General features: G+C 39.8%; 2 protein-coding genes across 2 annotated transcripts; both read right to left on the bottom strand.

Annotated features, from left to right (window-relative positions):
- Positions 1-2,144: 2,144 nt before the first annotated feature.
- On the bottom strand, positions 2,145-5,819 carry LOC110055566 (uncharacterized). The gene has a single exon (XM_089272937.1). It carries the CDS (start codon positions 5,343-5,345, stop codon positions 4,119-4,121), a length of 1,227 nt encoding a protein of 408 aa, XP_089129063.1. The 5' UTR covers positions 5,346-5,819; the 3' UTR covers positions 2,145-4,118.
- A 65-nt stretch (positions 5,820-5,884) lies between these two features.
- On the bottom strand, positions 5,885-7,938 carry LOC110055591 (uncharacterized). Its single transcript, XM_089272935.1, has one exon. The coding sequence runs from the start codon at positions 7,783-7,785 to the stop codon at positions 6,394-6,396; it is 1,392 nt and encodes a 463-aa protein (XP_089129061.1). The 5' UTR covers positions 7,786-7,938; the 3' UTR covers positions 5,885-6,393.
- Positions 7,939-11,811: the final 3,873 nt, after the last annotated feature.

Below are 11,811 nucleotides of genomic sequence, written 5' to 3'. Positions count from 1 at the left end.
AATCAAATATTTAATATGTCATAGTTTCGGAATAGTTATATAGATATACACTACTTGCAACTAAATCCATGGTACTAAATGCTTAAGATACTCATCCTTACTGGCCGACATACACCAATCGTAAAACTTGGCTTCTTGCCTTGTGACAAGTCGTTCATGGGCGTCGTCAGATTTCACATTCGCTTTAGCTTATAGTTTAGTTTATCAGCGTTCGATGTAACTTTTAAGAGCCAGAAAAGCTATTTGATGTAGTTCGTGTTTGAAAAAGTGGAGCAAGTTCAATCGTAGAAAAATCCCTGAGCAGCCATACGATCCACCACAGGTCGGTCAGGATTGTCGCGGTCTATCAATGGGCCTCCCTTCCTTGCTTCGATCATGTCTAAGGACGGCTGATCGCACGTCGAGTTCGAGGGATTACTGCAGTGACTTGAAGTCCCACTTGCACCTTTGCCTGAATGTGACCCATCTTTACTGTCTTTTGAGTCTGGCTTGGTTTCTTGGTCAGGTCGAGTCTTGAAGAATGTGTCATCCATGCTAAAATATGGGATCAATCGCCGACACTGAAAGAGATGGTGCAATGGTGTTTCCTCGTGCCGGTTGTAGCTTAGTTTTGAGTTTAAGAAAGAAACTCTTAGGCATTTATGTGATTTAAAATGAAATATGACGTAATATGTATTAGAGCCTTGCTATGTTTGGTGCGTTTCGAATTCTAATAGATGATTCTCATGTATTTAGGATGCACTGATATTTTTCAGTTTTACACATTATTTTACTTTCAAAATTATAACCATTTCTGGAAGTGTTCGTTGTCAAAAAAATCATACGCAACAGAAGGCCATCATTTACTTTTTAAGGGTATGCGTATAATGGTAACGACAAACGATGAGTGGCCGCTAGCAGGGAGCTTAAGCAAACCACGACGACGATGCCAACGAGATCGTCATCAAACCAAAGATTTCATGAGCAAAACAATAGCTGTTCACGTGCGTTATAAATCTTTGTCTAGTTTACTGTCCTCTGCAAAACAACGACGTGAAATGATCAAGTCCTGTGTGTTTGGAGAACGTTAACCGCGACGCCTAATTTTGCGCATTTTCGTCTGTAACTAAACGCTATCGTAATATATTTAGCCTGAGCAAGTTTTTCGACCGATAGGCGTACTGAACAGATCTAGACATTTGCGACATTCAAAGGTAAAATATAAGTCCACTTTCTACTAGGCCTTGTACCCGGCGTCGTCGTCGTTATAGGAAAGATATCTTTTTACAAACGTACATTATTTTTGTTATTTAAATGCACAAAGAGTTAAACAATAGAACTCTTTGTTTCAGCAGCCAATAATTCTCTGGTTTGCCATTTGATAACAATAGTTGACGTCACTAATATCTTTGCCATTGGTTAAGCTCCACTGAGGAGAATCTTTCACCAAATAAACAGAAGACTTCTCCACGAAAACTGATAAACTAACATAAACTGATATCAACAGAGTCAAGTAATTTTACAGAAATTATCACCTCTCTACCCATGCAGAGGAGTTTGTTTTGTTTGGCCTCATGATACTTTCGTTTGAAATGTGACTATCTTGGGTAACCTTTGTAATTTACATTCCCCTGCCACGAAAGTTTTGCAAACGTGTTTTCAATATATATTCTCGGAACAAGATTCTTTTAAGTCCTGTTTTTGTTTCCATTTCGGAGAAACAACGACAATTCCAAGTATTGACTTCCGGGTATTCGTGGAATTTTGCTGTCTTTGTCATGATGAGTCGTGTTTTTCTGGTATGGAAATTGCATATAATATATTTTCGGAAAATGACTGGTGAAATCATCTGACTATCATTTCCTTCAGTAAGACAGTATCTTTAAAGAGATGAAAATGTTATCAATATCGACAGACCGAATTTTTCCCTAGCTAAGCCAGATTTCGTTGTTTGTTAACATTTTCAAGGCAAAATATCTAAAAGCTTTTCTTGGAAGTAATCTGTGTTATCCAAAACTGTTTTAATTGAGTAACACATCTTAGAATATGGTAATTTCTTGATGACCCAAAGAATATTTTCAGAGCGCTTCTGATATTTTTTGATAACCTTATGATAGAAAATAATTATTAAAGATTGGTGGAAGACATATATATTGCAACGACAATTGTGAACAATTTGCTTTTATTTCTACAAATGCATGTAACACAGTGTAAATGTCGAATAGATATAGCTGGATATCCTTGAACAGCCCTCACAAAATAACAGATCTAATTTCTCATTGCTTTCTGCTGCGTTAAATTTGAGAATTGCCGACATCTCGTCCGAATTAATGGCGATCATTCAGTACAATTGAAGAACAGAAAAAGGAAAAAAGCAGACTGAAACTATAAACATGCAAGGACAGCAATATTTCCTTACAATTTCTACATAGTGAATGCAAATCCAAAATTTTGTCTATTTCTAATCTAAACAGCAAGCGATTGCGCAGAGGAATATATCATAGGCATTTCAAGACGTCTTAAGAATCGGTTACTTCAGTTCCGCCGTCGTTTGATTAGACACATCTCAGTCAATACATGAAGAATCCTTGAGCAGCCATGGCGTCCACCACAGGACGATCAGCAACAGGCTCGCGAACATCGTGAACAAACGCAGGGACTTGCCGAGCGGGCTCGCGAACAGACAGTGGGACATGGCGAACAGACACGACCTCCTGCTTTACTTCAGGGTTGCTGCTCACGACTAACTTTCCCGTATCCACATCAAATTGCAGCCGCTCCTGCGTCGACTCTTCTCGAGGTCGATTAGTGTAGTTGTACGGCTGTCGACTTGCACCTTCTTCAACTTGATCAGGCCGCTGCGAACCGCCGAAACCTGAGTCACACAATCTTCTGGTTGGGGCCTTCCTCTTGCCATCCATATTGAACGTCCAGCAAGATGTGACTGTAGAGGCGAACACTGAGTTGATTTCAACTTTAAGAACACGAACACAGTTAAAGCGAAAGCGGAAATCAACAGGCATGCGCGGACTCTTGAACAGAAACGCCGACATGACTTCAGGGTCAAGCCATAAAAACATAACTATACTTTCACTAAGTTCATATTCCTGCCGGAAGCTCTCCGTTTAAACAGGGTAAATGAAAACCTTTACTGCTATGCTACAGACCCCATTGTTGTGGAATAAAAGACAAATTTTAGTTTCTTCAAACAGGAAATTCTCGGAATAATGGACAAATTATTTCTGTAGTCCAAACTTATTTGCATAAAATGACACCGTTTTCTCAGAAAAGCCAATTAATGCTGGCTTGCTGACAGAATAAATTCCTTGAATCGAATAGCATTTTTAGTGGAGAAGCTTTTCAAACGATTTAATATAATTCTTTCTCATTCTGACTTGTCTCGCTGTTCTTTGATTCTAACTCAGTTTACATTCATTGGAAAACTTCAGTTTCCAACTTTCAACTTTATTACTTCCGTCCATCGTCTACTGCATTGTTTAAGCATTAATTTAAAATGATTCTTGCAATATATGTGATGGTGAGAAAGTCTATAGAAACGCAAAAGAGATGTTTGAATTAAACCAGCATGTTATTCCATATTTTGCGATGAGCTGGTCCGACATATAGATCTCTTTCTGTGCAATATAGTTTTAGAAATGTCGGTATGCTGCGGGAAATTTACCTTGAGACGAATCATATATCTTTTCTGCTGCAACGTTTGTAACTCTTTATCTGTCATTTTGTCTTATTATCCACATGCATGTGTGAAAAACCTCCTTTGCATTGGTTGATCATCAAGACGGTTTTGCCACTAAGTATTCTTTGGCCTACACTGGGCACCTCTTTTACCATTGTTGTTTTGAGTGATATTAAGTAACATACCCATTAAATTAGGTGTTATTACCATGCCTAGGACTTTTATAATTGAATAAACTGAAGCAGGGAGACCACTTCTCGTCGCCGATTCAACTAATTCGGTTTTCACCGAACTATGGGTGAGATTACACTAAATACATGATTACCATGCAAATAAAAGCACATTGATATGGCACTGTAGTTGTTGTCGATAATCCTTAAAGTGACTAAAATTTAGGATAATTTTCAATTTTAAAGTTGAATTCTCCGAGATTTTACCATGTTCATTGGAAAACTAATTTATGTTGTTCAAAGTTTGGACTGGCCCGGTCGGGATCATCCACCTCCATTTTTTCATCGTCGCTTCCTTCATTGTCTTCGCCATTGCCGTCGTTGATTTTCTGCTTGAAAACTTTTCCATGTGGAAGATACTCTATAACAAGGGGCTGATAGTGTTCAGAACCTTTGCTATAGAGATACGGGCAGATAGAAATAACTTTATGGCCGTTCGTTCCAAAACGCCAAAAAGCCAAAATCAAAATACCTCCGTCTGGATACTCTCGGCGCATGCTGGTTGACTCTTCAGGGGAGGGCGCATGTTGTTCGTTTGGACAGAGAATGTATTTTCCGATGTTTTCCAAAGAGTACCCCTCTACTACGCATCCTCTGTATTGTATGGTGATCTTTTGCTGATGATTTGGAGATACCGAACGAGGCTCTTTCTTGATGTTAGGTTCCAGGACGACATGCACTACAGGCATGTTGTCATTTGTCCACAAGCCTAGCAGATCTCCCTCAATTCTAGTCCCTTGATTGAGGCCCAGCTGCTTCTGAATTATCTCACAATCCTCTTCAAACATGTAAGCAAATGTGTTTTCTTCCTGGTTTTTCTGATCAGGTCTTGATGACGTATTCGTTTTAACTTCTGGATCTTTTCGGACTCTCAGCCTGTATTCATGGGCAGTTGTACTTTTGTCTTCGTCCGTCTCTATATTCCTTCGGATGACCTCTATTTCCTTGAAAGGACTACGGTATTTGCCGAGCAGTTTGATTACACCTCTTTCATAAGTACTCCGTCCTTCCTTGTAAAGGTAAGGCGACAGTGTGACATTCCCATTTGGTATAATGTTGGCGATGATCAGAAGAAACCCACACGTGCCCCTCGGAAAGTTTCGACTGACAGTCGACGAATCACCCGTGCTTGGCTCTGAGAGATGGAGCTGATGGTGGGAATGCCATTCACCGATGTGACACAGCTGAAACTGCTCCGTCAGCACCTTCCCAACACGCTGTAGATACGGAATACTCTGATAGAACGACACTTCGGTTCGAGTGCAGCCTATGGCCGGGCCTAGCACGACATGTAACACTGGCTCTTGGTTATCACTCCACAAACCAAACAGATTCCCGCCCGTCTCTTTGGCTGGATGAAGTAGAACCAACTGTTTCATCATGTCAACATCTTCCTTAAACATATAGACTTCAAAATGCTTCGCATTGTGAGTTCCCATCTTAGGTCCGTGAACGTTTTTCAGCGTTGAATAATATAGCTATGCTGACAGAAAACTGTTTACCTTTATATCTGTGTCGATAACGACTGATCATGCGTTACGAAACATATTCTTTCCGAGAAACGCTCTAAATTTCACGTTTCGACCAAATTATGATGATGCTTTTAAAGTCAATGCACAATTAAATTTCCCTCGAGTATTCAAGCTTTCTTTTGTTCATTTTTACATAAGATGTTTTTCGAAAATTCGACCAGTATAAATTGCAGTACACTCACAATCGAAGGGTCATAATCATCTTCCGGCTTTTCTCAGAAAGTTTTCGATTTCGATCGCGCTGGTCACGGTGGTGAATATATAATTTGGCTCACGCCGGGTCACGCACTCATATGTGCAAATTCTGAGTAATAATTCTGGAATCATGGTCGGAAAAAGCAAAAAAGCTGGGTTGGATTATTTCTCCTATCGATTCCTGTGTGAGAGTCGAGATAACTGATGGTTGACAGGTGGGTTTCGATCGAGTAATCACAAGATCTAGCAGGTTAAACATAAGATGCCTTTATTTGAATTCTAAGTGATGAAGTGCTGATTTACTAAAATGCTATATACAAACTACCTTGTAATCAATGAATGTGTTGTTATAGATAGTTAATAAATCGAGATGTCGTGACTCAAAGACAAGAGTTAACTGGCACAACTTTTCGTGCTTTGTAAATATTTGTGTTTTTCTCTCTTGTTTGATAATTGGAAAGTCTTCGCCCATTGCAAGTTTCAACTTAAGCTATCGCCTTAAAAGTAACAAAAACTAGATATGCATAAATCGGAAATACCGGAAGCCATCGACCAAATGATTTCTCCTTTCAGCCTCATAGCCTAGGTTATAGTTCAACAATTGAGTGCATCTTTACATAACATTTTCAAACTCTTTTTGGTAACATTGTCCTATCACAGCCTGTTACAGGGTATTTAAGGTAACTCTTTAGGTTTCACATTTCATCTATAAACACAATATATGATAGTGCAGAGCTGCTTGCTTCCTTGACTCGTCTGTTTATTTTGGCCACGTGGATGTTCTGTATTGCATTCCAGAGGTTCGTTTGTGTACACTTGGTAACTTGGCTAATGTCGACGATTTTTCAAAATGGCTATATCCACCTTGCGAATACTGTGAAGGTGCCTTTATATCTCTTCCCGATTCTCTACTATCTTTGATCTTTTTAATTTTATTAAAGGCATTTGTCTTAGGCAGAAACACAATCTTTCCCATTTCATCATAGCCATAGGTCGACTTCTCTGTGTAAAGATAGGGCGACAGCTTCACCTCCCTTGGTGACACGATGTTAGCAATGATCAAAAGGAAACCTCTTGTCCCACGGGGATAGTTCCTAATGACAGTCGACGAGTCACCTCCACTTGGCTCGAAGAGACGCAGTTGATGATGAGAGTGCCATTCTCCAATGTGGCACAACATATAATCCTGAGTTAGCAGGTCGCCGTTTCGCTCTAGATATGGAATATCTTGGTAGAACGAGGCACCTGTCCTTTTGCAGTTTCTACCTGGGCCCAGTACCACATGCAGCACTGCGTCACCATTGCTGGTCCACAAACCGAACAGGTCTCCTCCAGTTTCAAGATGCGGGTATTCAAGAACGAGATTCTCCATCATTTGGTAGTCCTCTTTAAACATGAAGACCTTAAAATCGCGATTACTTGCAAAGCCACTTTGGAATCTCTGGTTGCTTGTCGAATACAGTGCATGACTTTGCTTTGCACCTATGCCGGCGGAAATTTCTGCCTTATCAACCTGTTTTCTGGACAAAGCTTTACGTGCAGAAGTGTGGCCCTGGTGTTTCGGGGCATTTGAGGAGGAGCTTTTTGAAACTTGTGAAGGAGATTCAGCCACTTGACCTTCATCGAGACAATCGTCCAACCGACTGTTGAGAGCGATTTCTTTTATTTTTTCGATGTTCTTGAACGGGCTTTCAGCCTCGAGTAGTTCGAAATTACACTTTTCGACATCTGTTGCCGAGGAACTGTGTTTCTGAAAGCGGAAAAGGCAAGGCGACATTATGACTTGTGTTTGTGAACTGATACAGATTGCGAGGCCCAGAAATTTTCCTCTTGTTTCATGACTGCATCTTGTTTTTCCTAACTGGTGTGGGTCCGTTTGGTGAGCTTCTTGATCATAACAGCGCCAGTTGCCAATATGGGAAAGAGGACGAACTTTCCGGGTAATGTCGTCGAAATTTGAGCCTCTCTCTGTACACAAACGTTGTCGGCAAACGATGTGTATTACCGGTTCCCCGTCGGTAGTCCACAAGCCAAACAGATCTCCTGTTGCCTGTCGCTGCGGATGACCACGAACGAAATCTATCAGAGCGTCGTGATCCTTCCGAAAGATATAAATGTTCTTACTCGATCCTTCGACGTTATAAGTACCCATAGTTAACGTTGTTTAGCGACGAGGTAAACGCTAACGCCACAATCGAATCGTTGCTCGTCACAATCGAATCGTTGCTGTGTAGCAAACTGCTCATGCGTAACGAATGCGATGCTTTCTCAGAATTGAAGACAAAGTTCATTTGCATTATTTATTTTGTATACTACATACTCCATTTCAGAGCTTATTTAGTATCAAAATTCTGTAGATTAATCGATACCATAAGTATTTTGGGAAACGAAATCAAGGCTGTCTGAAACCCCCCTCGGGGGGGGGGGGGTTACTCCCAGTAAAATCGGGTGGGGGTGTGCGGCCCGCTTCCCAAAACCGTTACCCTATTTGTGACCAAAATCTGCGATATTCCCCACGCTATTTATGACCTGACCAAAAAATTCGAAACCCTATTTATGACCTAACCCTTAAATCAAAACCCTGTTTCACACCTGCGTTATAATTAGTTCCCTAGTTCAGACCAATGTTAAATTACCGTAAACATAATTTGAGAAGGGCTTTGGTTGATTTTCTTTTCGATAATAGTGGAAAAGTGGCTTTGCCTTAAAAACGTACCCATATCAAGGCTAGAGTGCAAAAACCACACCTTATTTATGACCAAAATGGCCAAAATCAGCTAAAATCGATACTCTATTTATGACCAAAACAGCTGAAAAACCATACCCTTTGGGGCTGCACATACCTATATAGCCCATATAAGGGAGTACCCCCCCCCCCGGTTCAAAACTAGCTTTCGAGATTGACCTCTTACTGGTTATCGCTCATATGATCAGTGTTCAATGCGGATTCCCCAAAGGCTTTCGAAACGCTTGTAAAAAAATAATTAAACATTACATTCACTCAGTTAAATTTCTGGGAAAAAATATCCATGTATAGCAAAGGCTCAATAGTTTCGAATGTCTTTATTTGCTTAAGTCTACCAATCAAATGACAAGGTTTCCTTTAGTTGGCTGTAAACTATGCATTCGTTAAAGTTACGCAAAACTTATTTCCAGCCATGGTTTTAGATCCTACAATTAGGCCATCAAGCAGAGGTCAAAAACTTCTTTGTGGACTGTTCCTTACATTACTTTGTTCTTTTCAGGTCCAATAAAATCTCACACTGCATGTAATTTAAAACATTAAAGCACTCCCTGAAAATAAAATAAAACTGAATATCAAACTAGGTCACACTCACTGCTTCCAAAAAAATCACTCAAGAAAGAAGCCCCCACCGATCTTCTCATCATATTATTTTTCCACCCTCCATATCTCGAAATTTCGTTACCTTTCCATTTAAGGCATAAGTTTCTTTATAAGGAGGTCATCTATGCTGAGAGCTTTGAATGACTTCAAATAAGTCGGAGACAGAAGAACACTTATTAAAAAGAATAGAAAACGAACAAATTCCCTCCAGCATTGAATTGCTTGGCTACTGAACTGAGAGTATCTACTCAGGCAGACTGGAGAAATTGGTCAGTGCGTGTTTCAAGGAGTAACTCGTTTCTTAAAGTTAAGGAAGACCCCAGAAAATATGAAGACTTCGATCTGGCAATGGACGAGGCGGGAAAGGACAAAGTCGTGACAAATTAAAGAAGAGGCTAGGCAGAGACAAGATCTGCAGGTTCGGACAAAATTTACGATAAAAATGCTGGCGGATTCTTCTATTGGATATACTTATAGGTCACGAGCGCAGAATTTTCAGATTCATTAATTAAAACTCGAACGTTGCAAGAGCTATGCTGTTTATATTCCTGCTTATTGCCTACCGCGTTTTTTCTACAATGAATCAGAACCTATATTTCAAACTAGGCCACTGTAAACGTGATAGTGGTCTAGTTCATGGCCGGTCTTCTTGGTGCTCGTGGAAACTCTGCCACCATGCCACGAAAATGTATTTTATAACGAACTGAACTGCTTCCGTGTTGTGGCAGCAGGCTACTGACGTCTCACAGATTATGTACGTGCGTCAGTGCATTACACTTTGAGTAGAGAATGAAAACAGCACTAATATAAGGTAAAGGAAAATACGTATCATAACAGTTTTTACGATAACTGCAGAAATTCTCGCGCGCTCATTAGCTAATTTTCATTGTCAATAAGCGGACAGACACATGAATTTATAATTTATGTGACTCGTCACTGCGAGAGCGGACAATTTGACAATTTGTTATTGTAAAAAATGAATTGACGTCAGTTCTTCATGCGTCTGTCCTGTCATTGAGAATGAATTTTGTCATGGCATCGTCAAATTCACTCGGCTATCACCTCGTGGATCCACAGCCGACTTTGACAATGTTATGACAAAATTCATGATCAATAACAGGACAGACGCATGAAAAACTGACGCCAATTTGTTTATTTGATGTATAGCTGAGTACGATTTCGTACCTATCGCCATCTAATTTAGCTTATTTTAGTCCTGAATAAATTAGAAAATAAATTCGCTAACTGACTGACAGCAACGTGGAATTTTTATTGCGCTAACTTTTTTAAACATGGATATTTCCGTCGAATCTTACTAATGCTAGCGTAAAGGCCTTTGTTTAGTTAAAGCATGGAGAAGTTTCAGTTTACCTGAGAAATAAAATCAGCCTGCAGTTTGGTGCGTGACATACAATAGAGGCTCGTTACAAATATTCCAAAACAAAGTAACGGAATTTCTTAGAAAACGCGGAAGAATAATCGGCTGTCAAACATTGACATTGTAAAGACGTTTGGCCTTAATACCTCATGTGACTAACGCCGAAATAAATGGATGACGTAAACATGATTTATAATTTATAAGTAAAAACGGAAGCGTGAAATCGAAAGCGCAAGTATACACCCGACCCAAATAGGTCGACATCAAAAGGATTTCATCGAGCCTACCGGACTAGTGTACAGTGAAATAACGTCGTAAAGGCGTGTTGCAAATTTTTCGAGGAAGGACGCATTATCTTCGATCAGTCCGCTGCATCATTAGTTTCAGAATTCCATAATGGCGTCTCAATTGAGGTTTGATCCTAGGACGGGAAAACTAATGGTGGTCGAGGAGCCACAACAAACTCAGCGACATGCCGATCCAGGAGATTCATTGGTGTTTGATCCTGCAACAGGAAAACTAATGGTGGTGAAGAAGCCACAACAAAATCAGCGACGTACCAATCCAGGCGATTCATTAGTGTTTGATCCTGCAACAGGAAAACTAATGGTGGTGAAGAAGCCACGACAAAATCAGCGGCGTGCCAATCCAGGCGATTCACTGGTGTTTGATCCTGCAACAGGAAAACTAATGGTGGGGAAACCACGATAAATTTCATGAAGATTCATTAATGGTCGAAGAGCAGGTTGGAACTCCTCAGTACCAATAAATGTAGACGATAATCAGAGACATAATGATCAAAATGCTTTTGGATTAATTGTAACTTGTTGGAGGTCACAAGGACTGACATTGCTGTAGGAGGCAAAGGGAAACAGAACTAGGCAGCTTTATTTTTACTGGGAGTATTAGATTAAAAAACAAAGCTGTTGTGCATAGTCGACATGATTGAACATAGCTTTCCCCCCGAATGTATTTTCAAATGTAATCTCTTACGCTGAGAGTTCAAGTTGTGTATTGCCCTTTGGGTTTTATTTGCTATATATAATAACCCTTATATCTTAAAGTTCTCGAAAAATTTGAAAACTTTATCATTTATCTGTCAAATATTGAATTGTTTAGGGACGAAATAACTGGATTAAAAGTATAGAATTCTACTGGAAAAGTCTCGTTATTTTACGTTTATGGAGAAAGAACTTTATAAACAAAAAGCCTCTGTACAGCGAATTCAAATTTGTCTTTTAACTGTTGTTGAGTTTCATGACTCAGTTACTAAAGACATGAAGACTACTGTTTCTTCTTTCCCTTGTAATATTCAAAGCAGTGGTTCAGTGGATCATCGAAAAATCCCTTGTGGGAAACCTCCAAAATGTTACATGGAAAGCGGCAACCTTCTAAAATACTTTTGTTATCAGTTCACAGCATCATGTCAGTAAAATTGTGTGAAAAATACCGAT

Source organism: Orbicella faveolata, unplaced genomic scaffold (genome assembly GCF_042242905.1).
Source record: "Orbicella faveolata isolate gen_17 unplaced genomic scaffold, um_ofav_v1 contig_35, whole genome shotgun sequence".
Lineage (NCBI taxonomy): Eukaryota > Metazoa > Cnidaria > Anthozoa > Scleractinia > Merulinidae > Orbicella > Orbicella faveolata.
Note: the sequence above shows the minus strand (reverse complement) of the source record. Positions and strands in the feature narration are given on the sequence as shown.

Excerpts from the sequence above, each read along its gene's own strand:
- LOC110055566 (XM_089272937.1), bottom strand. The coding sequence starts at position 5,345 with ATGGGAACTCACAATGCGAAGCATTTTGAAGTCTATATGTTTAAGGAA.
- LOC110055591 (XM_089272935.1), bottom strand. The coding sequence starts at position 7,785 with ATGGGTACTTATAACGTCGAAGGATCGAGTAAGAACATTTATATCTTT.